Genomic DNA, 23144 nt, shown 5'->3' on the forward strand with positions numbered 1-23144 from the left:
CAACTTCTCCTCCCTGACACTTAACCTTTGCTATAGTTGCGAAGACACTGCTCTCCTTCCATTTTCCAGATTTTATTTTTCTTTCTAAAATGGTAAGATTTTATTTTGAAGTAGGTTAGGACAAAAGGCCGTAAGAAGACACCTGGCGATGTTTCTTTACAAATTACTAATCTTATTAAAGAGCCACGATATTTTCAAGCATTATTTGGGGAGACGTGACAGTTACTAGATGGCACTGAATCACCCTTAAAAGAATAAAATATTTTATATATACATTAATGTGCAACTTCCCCTCATTTACCCAGAATGAATTCAGGATCATATTTTACCAGCAAATGCTGACAGAGTTCTAAGATTAGCATAATCTGTCTTTGAATCTGAGAAAGCAGATATGCACAGTGATTTAATTCACAGGTCATCACAGCAAAAGTCATGCAAGTGAGAAAGGCACACAGACATGCCCAGATGACAAGACAGTTCACAAAGAGTGAAGAACCAAATCTGAGCCCTATGTTTGTAATACTTCTCCCTGCTGCCATCTTCCTCTTGTTTTGTATTGGTGGTGTTAGTGCAGAAAGTTGTACTCCCTGATCCCCTCCTCAGGAACACCGAAATGTCTTCCTACTCTTCTAACAAGGCAGCAATTAGCAAAAAGCTATTGCTTTTTTTGGTAATCCACGAACCAACTGATCTCAATTCAATAAATGAATCCAGGATTTAGTCTATCAATCAATCTCCAGATGACGAACAATAATATGACAGAAAAGAGAGTTAGTGAGTAAATCTCATGGTGACTCTAGTATGGTTTGGTTTTAGAATCACATGCTGTTCCTAAGTGAAGAGTTCCTTGATGCCATTCACGTTTCAGGAACTGAAGATCATTATAAGGATTCGGTCATGGGATTTCTCCTAACATTAGTAGAAGAGACACAACCAATCTGTGGAGAGTTACTGCTCTTTGAACCCATCCCCCATGAAAGAATTGAGCCTAAAGCAATACAAGATAAGAAATGCAGACAAGCATTGTCATTACAGACTCATTTTCCTCAGTGAACAAGCTGGGTTTCTTCAGGGTCTTTAATATTTGGGGCTAAAGAAGCCACTGGCTTCTACAGACTGGCAAAGCAAAAGCAAGTTAAATACAACAATTTGGTTCATATGACACACCAAACAGACCATTCACAATCTAGCTATATAGAGTTATCCAGGGTTTAGAAATTTTCTTTCCCATCCCAAGGGAGGTAGTTCTTTATTTTTCGCATGGAAGTCTCCTATCATTGAACACATACTACAAAATACAATGTTGGTTCGACACTGATGAGGCAATATTATTTTGCACAGATGTTTTCTTTTTTAGAATGGCAAGCAATTCACAGTTTTGCTTATCAGGGCTCTAGAAGGGACTGCTCAATCAACATTTTATACCATTTTGTCTTTCAAATAGTCTTTGAAATTGCTAAAACTGTTATCTCAGTGCACAGTTGTCAAATGGAATTGTAAAGTAAGAGAATCGACTGCCTAAATGGCTGTACTTAATAAAGATTGGGGTGAATTGAAAAACAAAACAGCGGTCATCAGAAGTGTTTCTAGCTGCTGCTGGCCTGTTTGAACCCAAGCATATTTACAAAAAGGAGAAACAATCTGTAGCATATTCTGGCAGATTGCCTAATTTTCAAATAAGCTGGACTGCACTGACTTATTGGACCATGTGCTGAGCAATTCCATGTGCAAAAGCAAAATATTCCACTATACAAGACTATTCTTTCATACAGCAGTCTTCAATAATAGCTGTTGTGGGTTACAACACTGTAGTGTATTGGGGTCATCACACCTTGTTTTTCATACCTGCTACAATTTAATTTTGTGGCTGAGTCATGTTGGAAGGACATTATATGGGGATGCAGGCGCTGGAGTTACAACTTTACTTTACAGCACTCACAGGGATCCTTGCAGACTGCTGGCTGCATGGCTGTCCCCACTGTCCTATCCCCTTCTCCCAAAAGATGAGAAAGGCATCTATAGCACAAGGTGAATGCTAGAATCCTTACTCATATGCTGTATAGGCACATGGCCATGTGACAATGTCTCTGTCAGTAGGTGACACATGATCTGGCCTTTGACAGTAAATTACACTCCCCACCCTCCATCTCCCCCACCATGCTTGCACATGCAGCTGTTAGATGTAATGTTGTCATTTCAGGGACATGTTCAGTCATATGATAAGGTAGTGGGCAGGAAGTATTTGGGAGCAACAGTGTCAGGAAATGGCCGCTGGTCAGATGAACCACGCTATTCTGGCAGGCTGGGCATGACTTCCCAGGAAATCCACGCTTTGCTTTATGTAAGACTGTTTTCTCAAAGATTATTCCATTTCTCACTTAAGTGAGAGCACATTTACACATGCACACACAAATCACTGAATAAGTTAGGCTTAAATGGACCTCTGGAGGTCATCTGGTCCAAACCCCCACTCAAAGCAGGGCCCACTTAGATTAGGTCCTCCAACTCAGTGCCCCCTTGTCTGAACTGGTACCATCCCAGGGAAAGCAGAGAGGCTGCTGTTTGCAATGCACTACAAAGAGGAGTACAACAAGGCAGTGTGTGTGCTGGTTGTGAGGGTTTTGTAAGTGCTTTATATGAGGTGAGGCCTGTGCAAGTGGGAAATGCCATAAATTCTCAGTCTGTAATGACACTGCAATAGGGAAAAATCCTAAGAGCATTTTGCATCTGTTTTGAATAATGACAGACTTTTCAGCATATTGTCTGAAACTGAAAAACTACAACTTATTTCTTCAAATCTTTAACTATTCCTCTCCCCATCCAGAGGTCAGCAGGAAGGGAAGAGTTGGAACTGCACCAGAGAGTGGCTTGGGAGCAAAGCTTCAGTACCAGGACTTCAGCTCTTTCTTTCTTCCATGTGGTTGATAGTTTCCAGGTCTAGTTTGGTTTCTGTCGATTAGGAGGACATACTGCAATTCCAGACAAACAGGAATCCTGAACGTGAGCTAACAGCTCCAACAGAAAGGCTAGTTAGGAGCATAATAGGTTTGCAAATAAATGTGTGTGGTTTACTACCTGCTGGAGCACAGACCTCCCTGTGGGAACAGCCCTACGAGGAAGTAGGGAAGTGCCTTTATTTGCATTCAGTGCATGACAAAGGGTGAAGAGGAGGTAGATAAGCACAGAATACCCTGCGGACTTCTCCAGCAGCAGCCCATACACAAAGAGCTTGAACCACATGGACATCTTTCACAACCACCTTAACTCAATCTTTTGCACACGTAACAGCTCTCCAAGTGGGATGCTAAAACAAGACTGGCTCTTACTGGCTTCATAATTGGTGCTTGCTCAGAATAGTTTAGGTGCACGCAAGTAATTAGTAACAGATCAATGTGGCTTAATTAGGGAAAGTGCTGTCTTGCTGACTGCTAAATTTCTTAGTATCACTACATCCATAGTATCCTAGTGACAGAGGGACCTCAGAGAAAAGTTCAAGTGACAAGAAAAGGAACAAAATATTTAGTCTTCTACAGCAATCTAGACACATCTAGGGTTAATGACAGATATATATATATACACACACACACTATAGATGGGATGAGTCACTGGAAAATTCACCAGATGCAGAGGCTCTGCATCTCATTTAAACCATTCAGCACAGGTGTGAAATTCATTCCAAATACCATCTCAACCTGTCAGAAATTCCTCTCCTAAGGATGTAATCGATTCCCATATCCTGCACTTAAACTTCTGTTCTGACAGTACAGCTATGGAAATTTGAGTAAAATAGACATTTTCTTAAGCTGGGATGTTTGTAATATTAGAGCTATTCATATACCTGAATAAGTTGTAAATTAAAAGTGAATTCTCTTACCTGGAGTGTCAACACTGCTCTTGCTGGACACAATTTTCAACATCATCTTCTCACTAGTAATAAAAAGAGAAATTGTAGTTTTAGTTTACTAACTATTAAAACTGTACTGAAGTTTATATTCAACAAATTAAATAGCCTTGTCTAACATATATATATATACTTTTAATTTAGATCACCAGTAATTTGTCAGTTGTTTTTTTTTTTAAATCACCTTTTAGTACAAGTTAAGCAAGGAATGGAGTATATACAGTAGAAAGCACAGAGATGTAGCTACAATAACTCTTTTTATCACAAAGAAGAGTAATGCAGTTAATCTCCATCTACCATTTGGCATATTCTTCCTCTCTGCCTAGCATTCTCAAGGAGATGATAAAGAAATTTAAAAATGATTGAGCATTCAGAATTTTTTTACGATTACATTCAAAGCTATTTTTGTTGATTGATTACTAAAATCATTACAGATGAATTCTGTTTTTACCTAGAGGCATCTTTGCTATTACTTGTATTTGGCCCTTTAAAAAGCGCAGACTGAACAAGACCAGTTAAACTGGCAATCTGTTTCTCCATGGCTTGTATCCTCTCTCTGTAAGACAAGAGAACCGTTTGTTAAAGCCAGATATATTTGCTTTCAGACTTGTTTTTCTAGGTGAACTATTACCACAGGATTGGAAAAACACTACAGAGTTGGTGCAAAGGCCATTGGGTACCAGCTTGCATATACCTTATTGCAGCAGCTTACCACATCTTGGATTGGACAGCTTTTGCATGGTAACGCACAATTAAAAAAAAAAATCTGCTTAGTTAAAAAGAACAAAACAAACAACCAAATAATAAACTTCTAATGATCTCACAAGACAGGCACCTAAAACAATTTGTAAATGCCTCTTGGAACTACTGAAAAATTTTTTTTAGCATTACATGCATTTTCTCTTTTACCTACACTGGTCCAATCGTTTTGCCTGTACTTAAGGTTTCAGGATTAAAGACTTTACACTTCTTCTTGTTACTATTTTTACTTTTCCCAAACCCAGGATTTTTGTCTGGGAAGCATTAAATCTGCCCAAGCTGACTGCTTTCCAGTCCAAATCCTTTGCACCTGACATCACAACTGTCTGCTTTGAAAAGGACAGAAATATGACAGAGAGGCACAAGACATCAAACACAGACTGTACAGCAACATTTTAATAAAACAGATTTTCTTCCATGCACATGTCCCGAGAAATTCCCAAAAAGCAGAAGAGATGAAGGTGAAGTAAGTATACTCAACATTTTCCATAGGAACCAAAGGTCACTAAACAAGAACAATGACTTTTTTTTGGATGCAAAGGCTAACATTTGTGTATCTGTTTGCATAATTGCATATATTAGTCAGGTACCAGGGGACTTCCTCCAAACCAGCCTTTTGCTCACACAGGTCCCTACTTAAACGTGCCAGTATGTCAATGACACACCACAACACAGACACACATCAGTTTGGGACCTTCTGAAAAGACATCCCTCTATTACAGCAGTTAAGTGTGTGGGGAGACACGAAGAAGGAAATTCTAACAGCAGCCTGTGGTTTTGGAAGATGACTGGGAACAAAACTTCTCAGAAAGCAAGTGGTTAAGACCAGCAGCAGTGACTGATGAGAGAAGATGGGACAGACATACTCAGACACAGACTCAGTGTGCTGCAGGGCCCATCCATCACCACTGCAGCACCCTCTGCACATGGGAGCGGCCAAACTCTGGCCACCCCAGCTGCAGTTGCTGTTTGGTGGCCAAAGCAATAGCATTAATCAGTAAGAGTCACGTAAACTCCAGTGTAGGTACCAATAGCAGCCAAAAGCAAGCTGACATGACACAAAGCAAGTAACCAGCCCTGCTTGCAGACAGATGGATTATCCAGGCTAATTATTTCATTCACATTCAGGGAATGAATGAGGTTCCCTGGGATAGTACACAGATACCATAGCCAGGAGAGACTCAGAGACACCCAGAGGTTGAGAAAACAAGGCAGCAAAACAAGTAATGAGATGCTAACAGACACAAGCAGGGAAGAAGAGAGTGCTCAGTCAGTCCCCAGCCAGCAGACATGTTCTTACTGCGATTTAATGCAGTGCACGCATCTTACTTTTCCGTCTTCATGTTGAAAGGTATTTTGAAGGGTGATGAGAAGACTAGTGAATCTGACTGAATTCATTTCAAACCAAGAAATACGTTACGGAATTTCCACTATTACAAAAGTTTTAAAATAAGAAGCTGGTGCAGGCTACAGTAACCTTTGGAACAAAAACAAGTACTAAAACCCAGGGATAAATATACTTTAACAAACTTTAATGCAGCATTTTTGACACTTAATAATGAAAACATTTTTTTTTCCAGATAATCATCACAAAACCTTCCTGGAACTAAACTCAACTGGAAGTCTATCTGTTTTACCAATCCATAAATGTGATGTTTTTTTCATCCCACATTAGATAGTCTGGAAACAATTTTCTGCTTCAAAAGATATTATGGCAACACAGAGCTGATTTTGTCCTTTGCCATGAAATCTAGGAAAGTATGTTCTTAAGAGGGAGAGGGATGTTCCAAGATAGGAGATGATGAAAAAAGAATGAAATACTGGAATCAACTGCAGAGAACACATTATTTTTCATATGGTAAAAGCATTAAGAATGTGAACAATCCACATGTGCTCTGGAGTTACTCTGTTAAAAACAAGGCAGGATTTTTCCTGCAATCATTTCACTATAATACCCAGACTTGTTATGGCCATTAGCACCAAACATTTCAAAAACAGGTGTCTGAAAGGAGATGCCTGTTAGGCATTAAATAAAACAATCTAATTTTCGGAGGCGGTCGGACTGAAGGTGGTGGGAGGCAGGAGATTCCCGCATGGGCAGGGAGGGATGAGGATGGCCTGGTGGTGGGGCTGTAACTTGGGCTGACATGGCTGGAGGGCTGGTGGCCCAGCTCTGTCACCCAGTTCTGTCACCACAAGGCCCCAGAGGAGCAGTGACAGGATCTGCAGTCCACCCCTTCGCTTCCAACTTCCTCGTGAAGAGCTGGAGCAGCCTCTGCTCCAGGAGGGAGAAAAAAATGCTTTCCTCAGGCTGTGCCAGGCCAGGATTTATCAGGGATGCCAGCACTACCATGACCCAAATTTTACATTCTTGGTTCTCAATATTGTATTTTCTACCCCTCGCTGTGCTCACTGCTGTGGAGAAGAAAGGTGGAAACAACATGTCCCAGCAGCTCTGCCTGCACAGGGCAGGCTGGAGTCCCATAGATGGGGCAGGCCAGGCTTCCCAGACATGGGACAGGCTGCCTCTCCAGTGACATGGGACAGACCAAGGCTGCCAGGACACAGGGCAGGCTGCCTCTCCAGTGACACAGGGCAGGCTGGGATGTGAAGCACTAGGCCAGAGGGTCAGGCAGAACAGAACAAAGTGGTGCTTCTGCTGGCTGCCCTGAGAAGGGTGGTAGCCCGAGAAGAGCCAACCCGGTCTCTGTTCCCAGATTAATTTCCCAGATAAAGCTGCATCTCTCCACCACCCAGGAAGAGCAGGGAGGGTCCCTTTTCCAGCAGCTGGGAGAGAAATGGCTGTTTTATCAGCCTGAGCACAGAAAGGCATTGTTTCACATTGTTTTCTTGTGAATACTGGGAGAGTCAGAGGTGGCAGCATGAAGGAGGGGACAAGGTCAGAAGCAACGCCCAGCAGAACTCTGTCAGACTTGGCTTTGGCTTCTCACAGACCTAGGCCAGGAAGGCAGGGACAGGCTACTTGTCAGCCCTCTGCTCCCCAGCAGCCTGACCCACAGCTCTGGTTCTAGCAGTGTCCAGGAATTAGGGCCCTGCCTTAGCATCCAACCCCCCAAATTCAGCAGAACCAGAGCAAGCCCTTGCGTCTCTGAGGAATGTGCACTGAAACATCAGATTTCATCACCAGATTTCTTCCTTACATCTTCAGTGATGTTTCATGTTATTCCTTCTGCTGCAGTTAACTGGAAGTAATGCCAAGAAGGGGTAGAGTATATTGCTGAATTGGTATCCACTTGTCACGGCAATGCTATTTAAGCATGACATGTTACTTGCATGTTACTTCCCCTTCCTGGGGACATCTTTGATATTCACATCACTGAGAAGATACTTGGTACAGATGCAGAATAAAACTGGTCCGTGTAACTGTTCATTCATGTTCCTGTCCAACCCCAAGCTGTGCAGCACATCACCCACAACAGATGTAATCAAACACAGAGTCTGCACCATGAACTAACTGGCACACCTTCCTGGAGAAAAATTTTTCAGTGACTTCATATTTTATACTTAAGCTCCAAATGAAGCAATGAAAAGGGGGTCAGACGCAGAGAAATACATATTTTTTTTCTATATTACCCGATGACAGACACATTTCATGACAATTTTTTTTTTTTTAATCTCACTGGGAAAAGAAAGGAAACAGGAGTAGGTTGACTTTCCCAATGGCTTTCCTAGAATCAAGTGAAGCTGTCTTATCCCAAATTCCCCCAAAACAGATGAGTGGATGTCCTGGAAGGGAGGGAACCAAGTATCAGCAGAACTCTTCTGTGTTCTGCTTTCTTCCCACAGAAAGATTCACACAGGTGAATATTTCAGTTTTCTAAGGAGAAGATTAAACTCAAACTTTCTACATCTTGAAGCTGAAGGGGAAAAGGAAGCTCTGAAGCTCTGCCAGCTGTTACACTATTTGACAATTCTTATCCCAGAGCCTGCATTGTCATCTTACTACAAACAGTTCCTCTTACAGAAGGAAGATAAAATACAGTTTACTTTTCCTCCATCCTGTATTGGTCATTTGCATTCATCTTTTTCTGCCTGGTTATTCAACACCTTTTACAAAGGCATATGCAGTTTTGGCCCTATGGAAAGTGCCTGAAAGGGTGTATTTGCAAAGCCCCCCTTACACAAAACAAAACAGTGCACTGCTGATGGAGTCTCTCACTGTTCATTCCTTTACAAAGTGAGGTCATTTTTCCTAATGTATAGAGAGTCCATCCATACTTCAACATATCAAACAAGAAAGTGGTTTCGGGGGGGAACAATATCTAATGATCTACACACAGCCATTACACTTTACATGAAACTGGCTTCCTCTGTGTCAAACTAAAATGGCAAACACCCAAAGAAGAGCTCTGAAATACCAGTTTTCATCTTTTGTAGATCCAAATCTGCTGCAGTTAATGTTCCAAAGGTAATGGAACCATTTTCTTCAGAAAAACCAGGACACAGTCAATGAGAGGTCTTATCTGTTTTAAATACCTAACATAATCTGATAAAGTACAGAGATATCCCAGTTCAGCCTTGGACGGGAAAAATTGAAGAATTGAGATGGGAAGTGAGATTCAGTTTTACTTCTGACTTTGTCACTATCCATTTCAATCTCTCCTCCAACTTAAACTTGCATTGTCCTGAAGTTATGACAATGCTACTTCAAGGTAATTTCCACAAAGGTATCATACAAGAGATGTTTTCTTTGCTCTCAGCACACTCCACTAGGGACTAAAGGAACAACAGTGCTGAGATGATGGGTTTGGTGCCTGCAGAGTCCTCAACTTGCTTCTGAATGAGTCAGGATGGGGAGTCTCTCTTGCCACAGTGCACAGATGCAAAAGAACTCTCTCCTTAATATCTCCAAGTCTAAGAGGTCCTCTGTCTGCCCACAGCTGACACCCCTGCACACAGGCTGACTCAACACTCTGCCATGTGCTTCCTGTGGTCTGGCTTTTAGGCTTTTGGCACCAGCAAATGGGTAACATACACAAGATAGCAGCAGACCCCTCATTTTACCATGCCTGGAGGAGAATGAATTCAGCCCTATCTCTCCAATCCCAAAAAAATTCTTACTCACAGAAGCAAGCCCATACTGTTTATGGGTGTAAACTCTAAGTCCTACACAACAAGGTAGGGGATACCTTTCTGCCATTATATACATCACCCTTCAGGTATCCATAACAACCTTGGGAGTATTTCAGCCCCTCCTGAAGAAGAAAAAAAGCACCTCAACATGGATAACCCCTTGTTTAGTTTAGTACGGTTTAAACAGTGTTTGCTTTCAAAGTTTATGAAATTATTACAAAGCTAAATTATGGCTTAGAGCATTTTGTGTTTGTAGAACTCAAACCCAATTCTTAATATTGCAGTGGTTAGAAAACACATCAATTTGCATGAATTGCTTTTGGTATTTACAATTATTTTTTAGAAAGTCACACTTCCTCAAGGCTGAAAAACACCACAACCTACAAAGACAGCTTTCAGAATGATTCTTTCAGTGCCATGTGACTAATACACACCATGCTCAATTTTAAGGTCATGTATTTATTTGGAAGTGCAATTATGCAAATACTGTTTTCTTCATTGTTAATATATTCTGGGACCAGGACTAAAACGCCTGGTGAAAAACTCCCTTTTAAGGAGCTGCAGAACTATGTATGTAGTTGCTCTTTATCCATGCACAAACACAAAGTCTTGTGTATACCCCTGTAGCTTAGTGAACAGCTGAGATGCCCAGAGCGAAGACAGAAAATTGCACAAACTGAAAAGTTTTTGGTTCCTTCCTTATTTTAAAGCCCTATCACGAACTTTGTAAAATTTTCAATCTGTAAATGGATTAAAATTGGCGAATTTCTTTCAAATAATTTCCTGCTGTTATAATGGTGGCTTGAAATGAAATTTCAGATACCTGCAACTTTCTCTTGCAAACAGATACATAAAAATCAGATTTCACTGACCTTAGATTGTAATATGCCCTAACTCGTACTTTTGTGTCATATCTACCAAGCTATAAGACTGTAATTTTTGTGGATGGCAGATTTTCTTTATTTTCTTCCATTTTTCCTCCATCAATGGACCTCACAAAACACTTTATTTTCTGGCCAAGCATGGCAAGAGGCAACTAATTGTTGTGCAAGTTGCTCCTACAGAGGGGAAGCCTGGGGTCTCTATGAAGCTCCATATTTTCCCAGTGGTTAAGGCAGTCAACAGTTACCTTTGGCCTCTGTAAGCTCAGCATTTTCCAGCTATTCATCTTCACTTCCCTAAAGAGCTCTATAAAAGTTAACAGCACAAACAATATGCTAGAGATTAACACAGCTCATATAAATACACAGCAACCGCCTGGCAGTGTAATGATTTTTCTCTCCCAGGGCAGGGTCTAAGGCAGGAGAAGCCTTCACAGACCTTTGTGTAAATCTGGTCCTTAAAAAGACAGGAGAGATCACTGTCATTATTGCCATTGCACCAAAGTTAACAACAGTGAGGTCACCAACTGCTTGTGATGCTGGAAAAATCACTGGAACAGCATTCGTGTTTCAATTTCTTCCCTGGGACAGACTAGCTCTTCTCAGCAGTTTCCCCTCAAGGAACATTATTGTAAACAACTGTCCTATTTTTATGCAAATTCATGTTTTACAGGAGATAAGACAGTAATGATAAATTCTTCCCATTTCCTAACACTAGATGAGAAAAACTTCACTCCATAAAGAACCAAAATTGTAACATCAGAGTGTCATTCTTAACGGGGGTGAAATATATTCCCTTATTAGCAGGAACAGAACATCATTTGTTCTTGTAACATGATCTGGCTGTCTGGAAAGAAAAATCCCCGTTAATCATTTTATTTGATTGTATTTTTTCCAATGACTGAAATTTACACAAATAAAAATAACTAGGGATTCATCATGGGTTGACAATACTTTCAAATTAATAATGGGTGGTGTCACATCTCCTCTAAATTACTAACTACCTTGACAGACAGCTAATAAACACTGCAGCCGGGTGCAGCAGCCTCCTACACATTACATTGTCCCCTGAGTCTTAAACGACAAAGGATGTGCAGACTAGGAAGGTTTCCCATTTGCATAAATTAGGCCCCAGCTCTGCCTTACCTTGTCTCCTTGTCCTTGGGCATCACAGGTGACCCATAGCCAAAAGCCTGTCTGTCCGTGGGAGTGGGCATTGCCTCGGCCATGCCCGGGAGACCGACAGCGCTCCGTGGTTTCACATCCACAAACACAGGTGGTCCTGGCTCCTTTTTGAAGGACTGGCGGCTGGGGGAAGACCTGTCAGGCTGGATGGTGTGGGAGGGAATGTGGGTGCCATGGTGAGGATGAATATCAATCATTCTCATGTCAGCCACCCTGTGGGGTGAGGCTGGAGGTGTTTTAGAGCCAAGAGTGGGCAAATGGCTCTCCGGGTACTTCCGTGACTTTTGTCTGTACAAGGTCTGCTCCAGCATTTCAGGCTGCATGGAGGGGTTGCAGTAAGTGCTCGATGACCTCATGGCACTGCGATGGTAGGCTACAACGTGATCGGGGACATCCAGCGGGTGTCCAGAGTGCGGGGCGGCCACGCTCATCCTCCCCTCGTGAAACAAGTAGGGGTCGCCGTACAGACTTTCATTTCGCATCAGGGTCAGGGTTTTGTTACTCATGTCCTCATCCGGCTTCACGTCCCGTCTCTCCAAAATGGCGCTCGGGCTGGGCGAGACGGAGCGCGAGGCTGGCACGCTGGAGAGCCGGTCCCTGGGGATGGTGGCATTGCCTGGCACGCCCACGGGCCGGCCCCCGCCATAGGGAATCCTGGACGGAGAGGGAGGCATGGAGTGGGGCACCGGGGTGGAGGGTGGAGAGCTGGGCATCGCGTGCAGAGGGTGTGCAACAGATCCAGGGCGGGAACCACTTGGGCCATCTCGTCCCGTATAAGCAATTTCCCTCTGCATCTGGAAAGAAGAAGAAAAACACGTAAGATGTAAAATTACTGAATGAGCAGAACATGATGTGGGTTGTCTACAGAAAATAAGGAAATAAAAACAAACCCTCAAGACAAAGTAATTTTACATCTGCATAAACAAAACCCTTCGGGACCCCAGTGCCTAAAAAAAATAACAACTATGAACAGCAATAAAATGGGCTGTATGTTAAAGGAATATGAGAGGCTTAAAAATGCTTTTACTTATGCAAATACTATCTTACCCTAATCTGATATTCACAGCTACTGAAGCTGAAATCAGGGGTTTTGGTACCAGGTGTTTCAAGTACATATAGCCAGTGACAGACTTAAACAGTTTATTGATCAGACACACAGTCTAGAGTTCACTGATTCCAAAACAGGATAAAAAGACTGATACGCTCTGACATCACAAAGCCAGAAGTCCTTAGACAAGGAAAATAAACATTGCAACTAACTGGCCATTTTCTTCAGAGCAGGATTTAAGCTTTTGCTAATAACTTGATGTGGTCTTTATTACACAAAGGATAAACAAAGCATAGGAGAAAACCACACACATTTATTGACTATAACGCAGTCAACTAATACGAAAACAGTTTGACCCTGTATAACATGTGCCATTGCAAAGATAAGAGTGATTCAGAGGGTTTGTGGAGCACACGCTCAGAAAGCCATCAAACATTTTGTCATAGTTTTTTAAGCAGTAGCAGTAAGGAATAAGCAAGCAAGGAAAAGAAAGGGGAAACTTCCATATCAAATGTTTAGCGCTTTGTTAAGACATGCCTTGGCAAAAATCTGCAATGGATATGTGTGTTTTTGAGAGTGTAGAACCTCACTCTGCCCAGCCATGACTTATCCAGATGGCTGAACACTGTCAGTGACAGGAGAAATTCTCCCTCTAGAAAGCATCATGTGACTGCTCTGGTGTCCTTGGGGTAAGGTGGATGAACACGGAGATGAAAAAGTCAGCTACGTATCAACTATATAAGAAAAAAAGTTTTAGTTTCTAAAATTCATGCTGACCATTTCAGCTTCCCTCTCCATCACTTCCAAGGGATTGCAGAAAACGATGTATTACCAAGCCTGACTCCACATTCCTAAAGTCACAGAGCACACAGTAATGAACAGTGGATGTTGCTGATCTGAAATCTACACAGTTTTTCTCCCCTCTCACTCCTTGCTTTGATAATGTGACTCGATTCACTGCAGTTACAGTGATCCATGGCAGATGAAACAAGAGATTATTCCTGCCCCACCACAGGTTGTTCCACTGGTAAGAGAATTGCAGTGTTGGTATATAAACAATAGCTGCTCTTATCACAGCAGGTTCTGCACTCAGGAGTTAGGAATGACATTACCCAGGGCCAGAGATCAACAGTCTGGAGTATCAGGTATCAGAAAGAATAAAGGAGATAACCTGATTGTGGCTACAGCAACAGTAAGTGGAACAGAACAAAGGTGTGCACCGGGATGGGTCATAAATGAGCCAGACAAAAATTATGAAGCCAAACAGGAATATAGGATAGGTTTTTCATTTGCAGAGAGAATTTGTCTAGTCTAGAATTTAAAATAAAATATAACTAAAATATAACTAAACAGTATTAATCACTTTATAAGATGGAATTCAACATAGTTTTCTATGGGCTTGAAGAAACACTGCAATATACTACGCTGTACTGTGGGTACTGACTATGGCCCTGGGCCAGAAGAACAAAACAACTCCTACTGACTTGAGCAACTTTGGAATCACGTCTTCAGGACAGGCAGATGCATACGTTTAATACCAAGATAAAAACCTGGAGAAAGAAAATCCTCCTAGCTTTCTACTGTACAAGCTATGTAATGCACTGTTTAGTTGCTTTAGACAAAGATACAACACATGGAATAGTATCTGTCACAGAAACCATAGCCAGCAGGATATGTTGGATTGCAATGAGAAGAAAATTCCAATGTTACCTTGCAGAAAGGAGAAAATTTCCATGGGAAGATTTGAAAGCAACAGCTTTAATTTCCCCTAACTTCTGGACCTCATATTACTGTAAATGCTCTTTCATTGCTCATAAGTCAAAGCAATCTGTCAAAGAAAACCTCCTATTTTCCACCTTAACATCATTTAGACGGAATACTTTAAGATGGAAAAGAATTTGAATATGGGACTGAGCTATTGCTCAAAATCTTGTGTCTGAGTACTGATGTATATAACATTGTTTACTTTTTCTTTAAAATAACTCGGAGTACACAGCCTCAATCGAGGCTCCCTTGGGCTGGGCAGGGCACAAGCACCTGGGCACCCAACCCCTTTCTGAAAAGTTCCCCTGCTGTTTTAAGCCAGGACTCAGGCCCTGGCTGGAGTGCACTGAAGGGGAGAGCTGTGGGAGCCACAGAGTCCAGAGTGCCCAGGGTAGATGCACCAGGGCATGTGGGCTGGGCAGGGACCTGAGCTGGTCACCAGGAGCTAGGCAGCTTTACTGGGTGGATTGCAGGGTCTTCTGCCACATGGTTTGTCTTTCCTCTCTTTTCACCTTTCTCTCTTCTCCAGACTCTCCAGATTCTTTGCTAATAGTAAGTTTAAAAACATGAAGGATAGTCTTCTCATCTGTACATTTTTGGTGTGATAGTCTAGGCACACTACTCTCTCTCAGATATACCCCACTTTCTGTGCTGTTTTTCATGTTCTGTCCTCCACCACAAAACCCTCATGTTGCTCAATAAAACCCCATACTCCTACTACATAAGCTGTCTTGAGCCACATGTTCTTGGACTTTGCATGACTCAGGGACAGAGAAAGAGGATATTGGGTTTATCTGAGCCTCTAAATACTGGGTGCTGTCACACACAATTGCTTTGAGGGCAAAAGGAAGATTTTTTTTAGGGCAAGCACAGGATCATGTGCTTTTCGACTGCAGCCATGTAATACATTTGCCGGAGGGTGTGGTTTTCTCTAGCACATAGCTCTTCCTTGTTCTTAATGCCTATAGACCTTATATCCTTGAAATGGAAACTTGTCAATCACTAGGTTAAAATGTGGTAAACAGCTAGCAACAATTTCTGTATAAAACATTTGAGTGAAAATCACATCACTGAGAATCTTTCACTTTCTGTAGTAAAAAGGATTACACGATGTTTTAACATCTCGTATGGAGGTTTTTGGTCAGTCTAACAAGACTTACTTAAGTCTGTGAGATACAGATATTGGTAAGTTTTTTTGAATGGAGTCTCTATACTAAAGAGTCAATGTTATATAAAACCAGTTATGTTATTTCAAAGCTTGTTGGCACACTGACTAACTTGCGACATTTTTAAAATGTCCATACGCACAAAGTCAGCAAATCCATCCACCCAAGTGGACACAAGGAGTCTTGCTCCTGGTGGCTCCGAACGAGGACAAGCAGAGCCAGTCTCTGTGCAGCCAGCAGGCAGGGCAGCAGAGCTGTGCCTGCATGCACACCAGGGCAATGCCAGCCAGCACCCAGCCCCAAGCCTGCCCTGACTCATCGGCACCACTCCAGCCCTGCAGCTGCATGCCAGATCGCAGCCTGACTCAAGCTGTTATCTGTTATGATCCCAAAGTGAAACTCGGGCAAAGTGAAAAGTAGGCCAGAGTTTCTGACCTGGCAGCCCTTCCCACTGCTCTCCTAGGCCTCCTCTACATCACCAGAGAACACAGTAACTGGCTTTGCCCCAAGCTTTTCAGACTGCCAAAATACCTGCAGAGAGCATGTTTCCGAGATGGAGGTTATCCACGCACCCTCTTGGAGACACCTGGGAGTTCCCAACACACTTCATTAATCACCTCTCAGCCATGTGAAGCTATTACTTTTCTTACTCTCCCTTTGACAGCCTGCATTTCTCTGAGGAAACTGCACCTATGCTCCTCAGTCTGGCTCACCCAACAGTAAACTGTGGACACCTGCAAAGAATTTTATTGAGACCTTGCAGTCTATCATGAAAAAGCTACAGAAACACTAAGTACTGATACAATACTGATAAATTAATCTGTTTGTAAAGGGACCTTTTATGAAAATTGCTCAACAGAAGAAAATCCTCTAAAAAGTAAAGCAATCCTTCACTTTTCTAATGAGGAAAGACTTAACTAAAGAACCCTCAATCCAACAACAATAGAATCCATTAGTTTGTTCTTTCTTCATAAAAATAAATTGACAGCTTTACTGTAATAGTTGTCCAAACCCCTCAGCTTCATCATTAGCTGCACTACATGATAACACTCCTGTCATGACTGATCTTTCATTCCAGTTGGATTTGGAGAGCTGAAAGCACAAATCCACTTTTGAAAAAAAACCCGAAAAACCCAAACACTTTTACGCAGTTTTAATATTTCTAAAATGAGACAGTTTACAGTAAGAAAAAGTGCACTTGAAAATTACAGAATTGGTAAACAGTTAAATGAAAATTTTAAGTATCTGAACCAAAACTATTTGTCTGAAGCCAAATCAGACATCACTGGAAGGCCATCACACTTGTCTGCTCTTGCCTTCTCATAGAATGCATTCTAGTTCCTATAAATTTCCCCATTCTATTGGGTCATTACAGAAAAAAACCCTTGTTGGTTGCAGTTGTGGGTTCTTCCAGCTGCCTGATGCCATATTTGAAAACTGCAAACACGTTAGCATAATTTTTAGCTTTTTGCGATCAGAAACTTTCCAATGACATTTACTTTCAGCAGACCAGTCTAATCCAAGAGAGCTGAAACATTTCATAGAAACATCAGTAAAGACAAAAGTTGGAAAAAAACAACCAGCAGATTTCAGTCAACAGTAATGTTATTTCTTACCAGACATCCCTGGAGTGCTCTAGAGCTTTGGCTTTCCAGATTCATAGACCTGGATCAATTTGGTCAGAGCCTGATCTGGGGAAGGGACGCCAACTATTCCACAGTCTCTTCAGCAGTGCGAGTGCTCGGCAGTTGGGGTTACCAAGTAGTGAGACATGCTGGGGTTTCAATGTCCATCACTCCTCAGCAATGTTTACAGACCAGAAGCTTACTTGGCAATTTTGGCTAAGAATGGACCCTCTGATGCCCAAAAAATAGATTTCAGACCATGAAACCACTGACCTTGCCTAAGTTGGAATCTGGCCTCAGCTGAATCTGGCCCCACAGTACAAGGTTCTAGGAGCTGCCAGGGTTCACAATTGTTTTTCATTATGGGAACCACATGCTGGTAAAACAAAACTGATTTCAAATGTTCAAACTTCCAATGAATGGGGAAGTCTAAGACACAGCTAGCTGTTCTTAACATGTTTCACATATTTCCATTATGCTTTACTGGATAATTTTCCAGAAAAGGAATTGCAGAGCTCCCTGAGAAATCTCAACACTTATAATTAACTTCCCAGTATCAGCAAGCACCTACGTTTCAGTTCTTTAGGTCGTTTTGTACAGTTTTGGTATATGCCAGCTGTAAACATCTCTGTATTATATTATGGGGAAAGGAGAATTGAGATAAAAACTCAGAACATCTATGGAAGAGAAGCTTTCTATTTCTAGGGACTGATTACATATATGGTTGATATGTCAAGACACTTGCTGGGTTTTTCTTCTTCCATTTATGCTCTTAATTCTATGGTTTTTTCTTTCCCTTGATGAACAACAACACAATCAGTCAATATAACATGTTTCTTAGAAGGAGCATGTGATGGTTAGTGATAGTGAAATCATCCAGACCTCCAGTTTCTACGTTCATAGATTACTTTCTATTTGGGCCAGGCTCAGCTAGCTAGAAGTGGATATGAACAAAACAGAAGAACAATAAGATGATGCTCACTATCTTATGGGGTGGAATTTAGAGGACGTAAACATGACCCTCCAGAAAGGAGGCATCCTGAATGAACCATAATTAGGTGTTGTCACCATCCTACTCAGTATCACTGTGACATCCAGTCCCCATATCTTTCTCCCAGCTGTGCAGGTGGGCACAGAGGTTATGGAAAAGGCACTATCTGATCCTCAAAAGCAGAATTTTTAGGATACCATATTGTGGTTACCAATATATCGACTTGAAACTCAGACACAGTATCATCTCCCTTGCCATGCCATAGAGCATCAAACACATCCCTAATCTTATTGTCCCTTATTTTATACATACATGTTTAATGCACACTTGTGTATGAATCCAGTCCCTACAGTGATCCAAATCATTTATCTCAAGGTATTTTACATGCCTCAGTATGTCCTTTTATATCCCTGACTACATATAAGCTTAATTCATACCATATCCTAAAGCTCCCATGGGGAAAACAAAGAATACCTAGTTCACTTTTTCCTGAATGTAAAACAGATCCATAAAATTCTAAGCCAACCACAAAACAAATGTAATGGTAATATCAAAAATAATGCTTGATTGCTTCACCTTGCCTTTAAGTCAATGTGTATGCTGAAGATGAATCATGCAAAGAAGCAGAGAGGAGAGTTTTCAGACCAAATCCTACACAGTCTGCTCTTTTGGGCACAATTTCTTCAGCTATCCTGATGCTACCCTGAGTATTTGTTTTCACTATTTAAAACACTAGCACTCTTACTACAGTCTTAGACAACACTGTTGCCTACAGACCAATAAAACAATCTTTGATAAGATCTTTGCTCTGAAATAATTAAAGTCACTTACTGTTTCTTAAGGAAATCACTCGAATGGCTACAGCAGTAAGATGAACATTGCCTTCCACTTCTTCTAATAAAGCACTTTCTGTTTTCAGTTTTGAATCTCAATCCTTGGTCTATGGTATAACATTTTGTATATCCGTATCTTCTGTGAAAAGGTTTTGAAACAGTAAAAATGTTCCTTGTTCCCTCTGCTCACAACAGGCCATCTTGCTTTATCCGGTCATCTAAGTAATGCTGTTTCAATAGACTGAAGTACTTTTCCACATGACAAGCCTGCGATTTCTCCTCCCCTTTGAAATTAGTCACTAAATAACCTCCTTGGCATGTCACCCAGTCACAAACTGCAACACTATATGATTCAATCGCTCAATCATTTTTTAATGTGTGCCTATAAGATGCATAGAAAGAGACTAACATTATGGAGTGAACCACAAAACAGACTCACAAAGGTGAAAGCCGTAAATAAAACGGTGAGTAACCTCTGTTTCAGTGACAGAGTGCATTTCAAAGGCAACGCTATGAGACACATACATATTAATACCCCAACAGGTAAAGACCTCCAACTACTTAGCAAACCCAGTAGACAGAATTCTAGAAAAAAATATTCAGCAGGTATAAACCTTGGAAGCTTTTCAGCTCCTCAGATTGGTAGTGACATTGTAGGAGGAAGCGCAAACTCCTCGTCTACTCATTAACCAGGCACCTGAGCCACTGCGCTAACCTGAACTTCAGCATCCCCGTGAATCAATCTCATTGTTACCTCTGCAGCACACCACATAAGCTATTATGATTAGTTGTTGGGTAGTTTTATTTTATTATTTTTTGTTGTGTTTTGTTACTGCTTTTTTTTAAGAGGAAACAATAGAGAAGGTGAATATATTTTCAAAAATTAGAACAGAAAGGATGCTTCACTTCCTTCTATCCCCTCACATGGAAAGACCAGAGAATACGGAAATGGTCTCCTTAAAAAGACAGCATTTACAGCCTCAAACAGAAGACACTTAAATATCATAAGGGAAAATCTCATGACACAAACCCTTCCCAGTCCTGCAGTTATCTTCTGTTTTGGGGGGTTGGTTCTTTTGCTCTTGGTTTGGATTTTCGTCTGATTTTGCTTTTGTGCAAGTAAAAAATTGCCTCTGTCATCATAAGTGGCATTCAAAGGAATAAAAATAAAAATTTAGGCACACAATCATGAGCTAATATTGCTGTACAGAATCAGTTCTAGCGGGACCTTACAGGAGTAGCATTTCTGTTTCACAGTACTGCTCTCAGTCTCAACCATTAGTGAAGGAGGCATCATTCATTTCTGCTATGAAAGGGCAATTTGGCACTAAGCATTTAAGTAACAGGAGCAGATCTGGTAGCCAAAACTGAAAATTCAGGTGTTCCACCCCTTACTACCCCTAGCCCAGCATCAGAGAAGTCTTCCAGCTTTCTAGACAGCTGCTGTGAATTCTGATTTGTAACGTACGCTCTAAATTTGTATGCCATTATTGATCTTGACTAGAAGTTTAAAAATTTATACGTAGTGTAATATAAAGTTTCTTCAGAAATGTAAAAAAAAGTCACTTTGCCTTAAATGCTTACTTTTCAGTTTTACTGTAAAATATTTTAGAATGTTTTTTTTATTAAATATTTGCACTAGCACTATAATAAAGTATTATTATGGCACAGAAACAATGTTAAACCTATTTATTTTTATTTCAAATTTAATCAGTCTAGGCTTGTGTCTTGCAGTTTAGGGGTAAAGCAATATTTACCATTCAAGCATCTGGTTTATATTTGGCAGGTTTAACTAACCAGTCAAGCATCCCCTTTTAATGAATGGATGTATATATTTGACCTAGTTAAAAAGCTGCTTAGGTTGGCAGACCAACCAGACTCAAAAATATCAAGAATAAAAAATACAAGCAAATTATCCTAGAATACTTTATTGCCACATGTGCTTTTCAGCAGTTGTAGCAGTTGCAGAGTATATTCTTCTATCCATGCTCTTCCTTACAGGCTAACAAACCTGAAGTGAGAAATAACATTATTATGTTAACATGCAGGGCAAAAAAGATGACTGCATTTTGCTAATTTTCCCTGCAATTAATTGCAAGCTGGTAGACTGCACATTTTCAGTAATTGGACTCTAGCATGACAAAGTATATCCCAGAACATCAGACTGGGATATAACTAGTTCTCCATACATATGACATGATATGCAAGACAACATCATACATATTGCACAGTTATATCATTACCAAGGCTGTAATTTAATTCGTAGGTTCTAACAATGCACACAAACAATTCAAGCACCACTTTCCATTTCACTTTCTTTATCAGAGCCCTCAAGCAGTATCTAGCTTGCCATGTATTATCCCCTGTATAATTACTTGTCATATATTTGTTTATAAAGTACTGTACTGAACAAGAGCTCCTTTTCAGTTCAAGCCCCTGTGTAAAACAAGGGCATGCCCTTAAGAGGCACAACACCCTATGCTTCACTGAGACCAAGCCTGGAAGTTTAGGTTAATTTAGGACTTTAAAACCAATGTTAACGTCTGTATTAATGACTGGCTCAAGTTACCACAGACCCGTAATGGCTGTCACCCTCCTTTCTTCTACATTATTAACAGTATTGGTCTGTTGAACCTTTCCATCAATTTGCTCATCACATCAATTTATTTTCTGCTTGTTTCCCTCATTTTGAAGGAGAAAAAACCTTAAGAGACCAAACATCAGTGAAACACACAATTATAAAGCCAGAGAATGTTTTCAAGTCTACTGCGGGGTATACACATGTGGCATAGACAACTTATTGCTTGACTGCTAATCTAAGCTCTTTCTGTTCCTGGTAACAGCACTTTTGGTTACTCTTCCTTTAATAATACTTTTATGGATGGAAATAATTAAGTAGTTAATACCTTATAGTGCTGTAAACAACTATTTCCTTGACAGAGAACAGGGAAACACAGTGATTGCTGGTCACTAACTCAGGACTTGGTTTTGTTCTCAGCACTCTGGAACAAAGCTTGTCATGGAGTCAATAGGGTTTTGCTTAAATTCAGCAAGTTATTTCAGTCCAGCAGAATCCAAATGGAAAGACAGTTTGCTGATGGCAGCTTCTAGAGCTGTATTACAAGGAAAGCATATTTCCTCCTGTGTTTGGGGGTTTTGGGGTTAGGATTTTGGGTACAGATTTGCGTTTTGGGCTCTTTCCTGCCAAGAACGGTCTCATGCCACCTCACCAGTCCTATCGCCCACCCAGCTTCTAATTTTGATCCAAGAAACCAACAGTTTGAGATGACAAAGACCAATCTGGAAAGCTGTCTGCAGGATCTCCTAAACCTGCTGGCTCTGATACACAAGACTCATGAAGGCAGCTGAGGAACTGCCATCAGCATCTTTCTTCTCTCTGCTTAGGGTGGCACCACAACATGACATTCAGTTTCTTCTACGAAAGGAGTGATCCACCCTTAGCTTTGCCTCCAAATAGCGAAGAAGAAAAAAGTGCTTTTACCTCATCCTGATCTCAGCCTCAGTTGCTTCCCCATGGGAAAAAGAAGGGAGGAGAACACAGGCCCCCAGGTTGCCGTCCTTCGTAAAGTCACTGAGGTGACACATCCCGACATCCAGCCAGGCTGTTCTGCTGCCACTCTGCACTCCACACTGCTCTCCATGACCCTGAAAAACTCTTTCCAATTGGCCTTGACTTTCTCACATCAGCTGTCCAGACCACTGCCTATGCTTATTCCTACAAGGATGTGTGTGATGTTTCCTTGAAGACTGAAAATCCTACAGAAGCTCTTTGAATTTGAGAGGCCAAGCTAAACAAACAGGGAGGGAACAGAACTGTTCTGGCTGCCTAACACATACTGGACTTGAGATTATGTGCAGACCACACTATCTTCTCCT

The 23144-nt window shown here is 41.2% G+C and overlaps 1 protein-coding gene across 12 annotated transcripts in view; it reads right to left on the bottom strand.

The window, feature by feature from the left end:
• KIAA1217 (KIAA1217 ortholog) overlaps positions 1 to 23144 on the bottom strand; it is a 354324-nt gene that overhangs the window by 36651 nt on the left and 294529 nt on the right. For 11 of the 12 annotated variants that reach the window (XM_085050500.1, XM_085050498.1, XM_085050510.1 and 8 more), the window contains 3 exons: positions 11782 to 12614; positions 4353 to 4457; positions 3875 to 3927 (listed from right to left, as the gene is read on the bottom strand). In XM_085050500.1, the coding sequence (XP_084906626.1) occupies positions 3875 to 3927; positions 4353 to 4457; positions 11782 to 12614 (991 nt within the window). Of the gene's footprint in view, positions 1 to 3874; positions 3928 to 4352; positions 4458 to 11781; positions 12615 to 19245; positions 19465 to 23144 lie in introns of those variants that run through there. The other variant, XM_085050509.1, reaches the window with a different exon arrangement.

The sequence above is a fragment of the Lichenostomus cassidix genome, chromosome 2, assembly GCF_008360975.1.
Source record: "Lichenostomus cassidix isolate B80296 chromosome 2, HeHo_3.0, whole genome shotgun sequence".
Taxonomy (NCBI): domain Eukaryota; kingdom Metazoa; phylum Chordata; class Aves; order Passeriformes; family Meliphagidae; genus Lichenostomus; species Lichenostomus cassidix.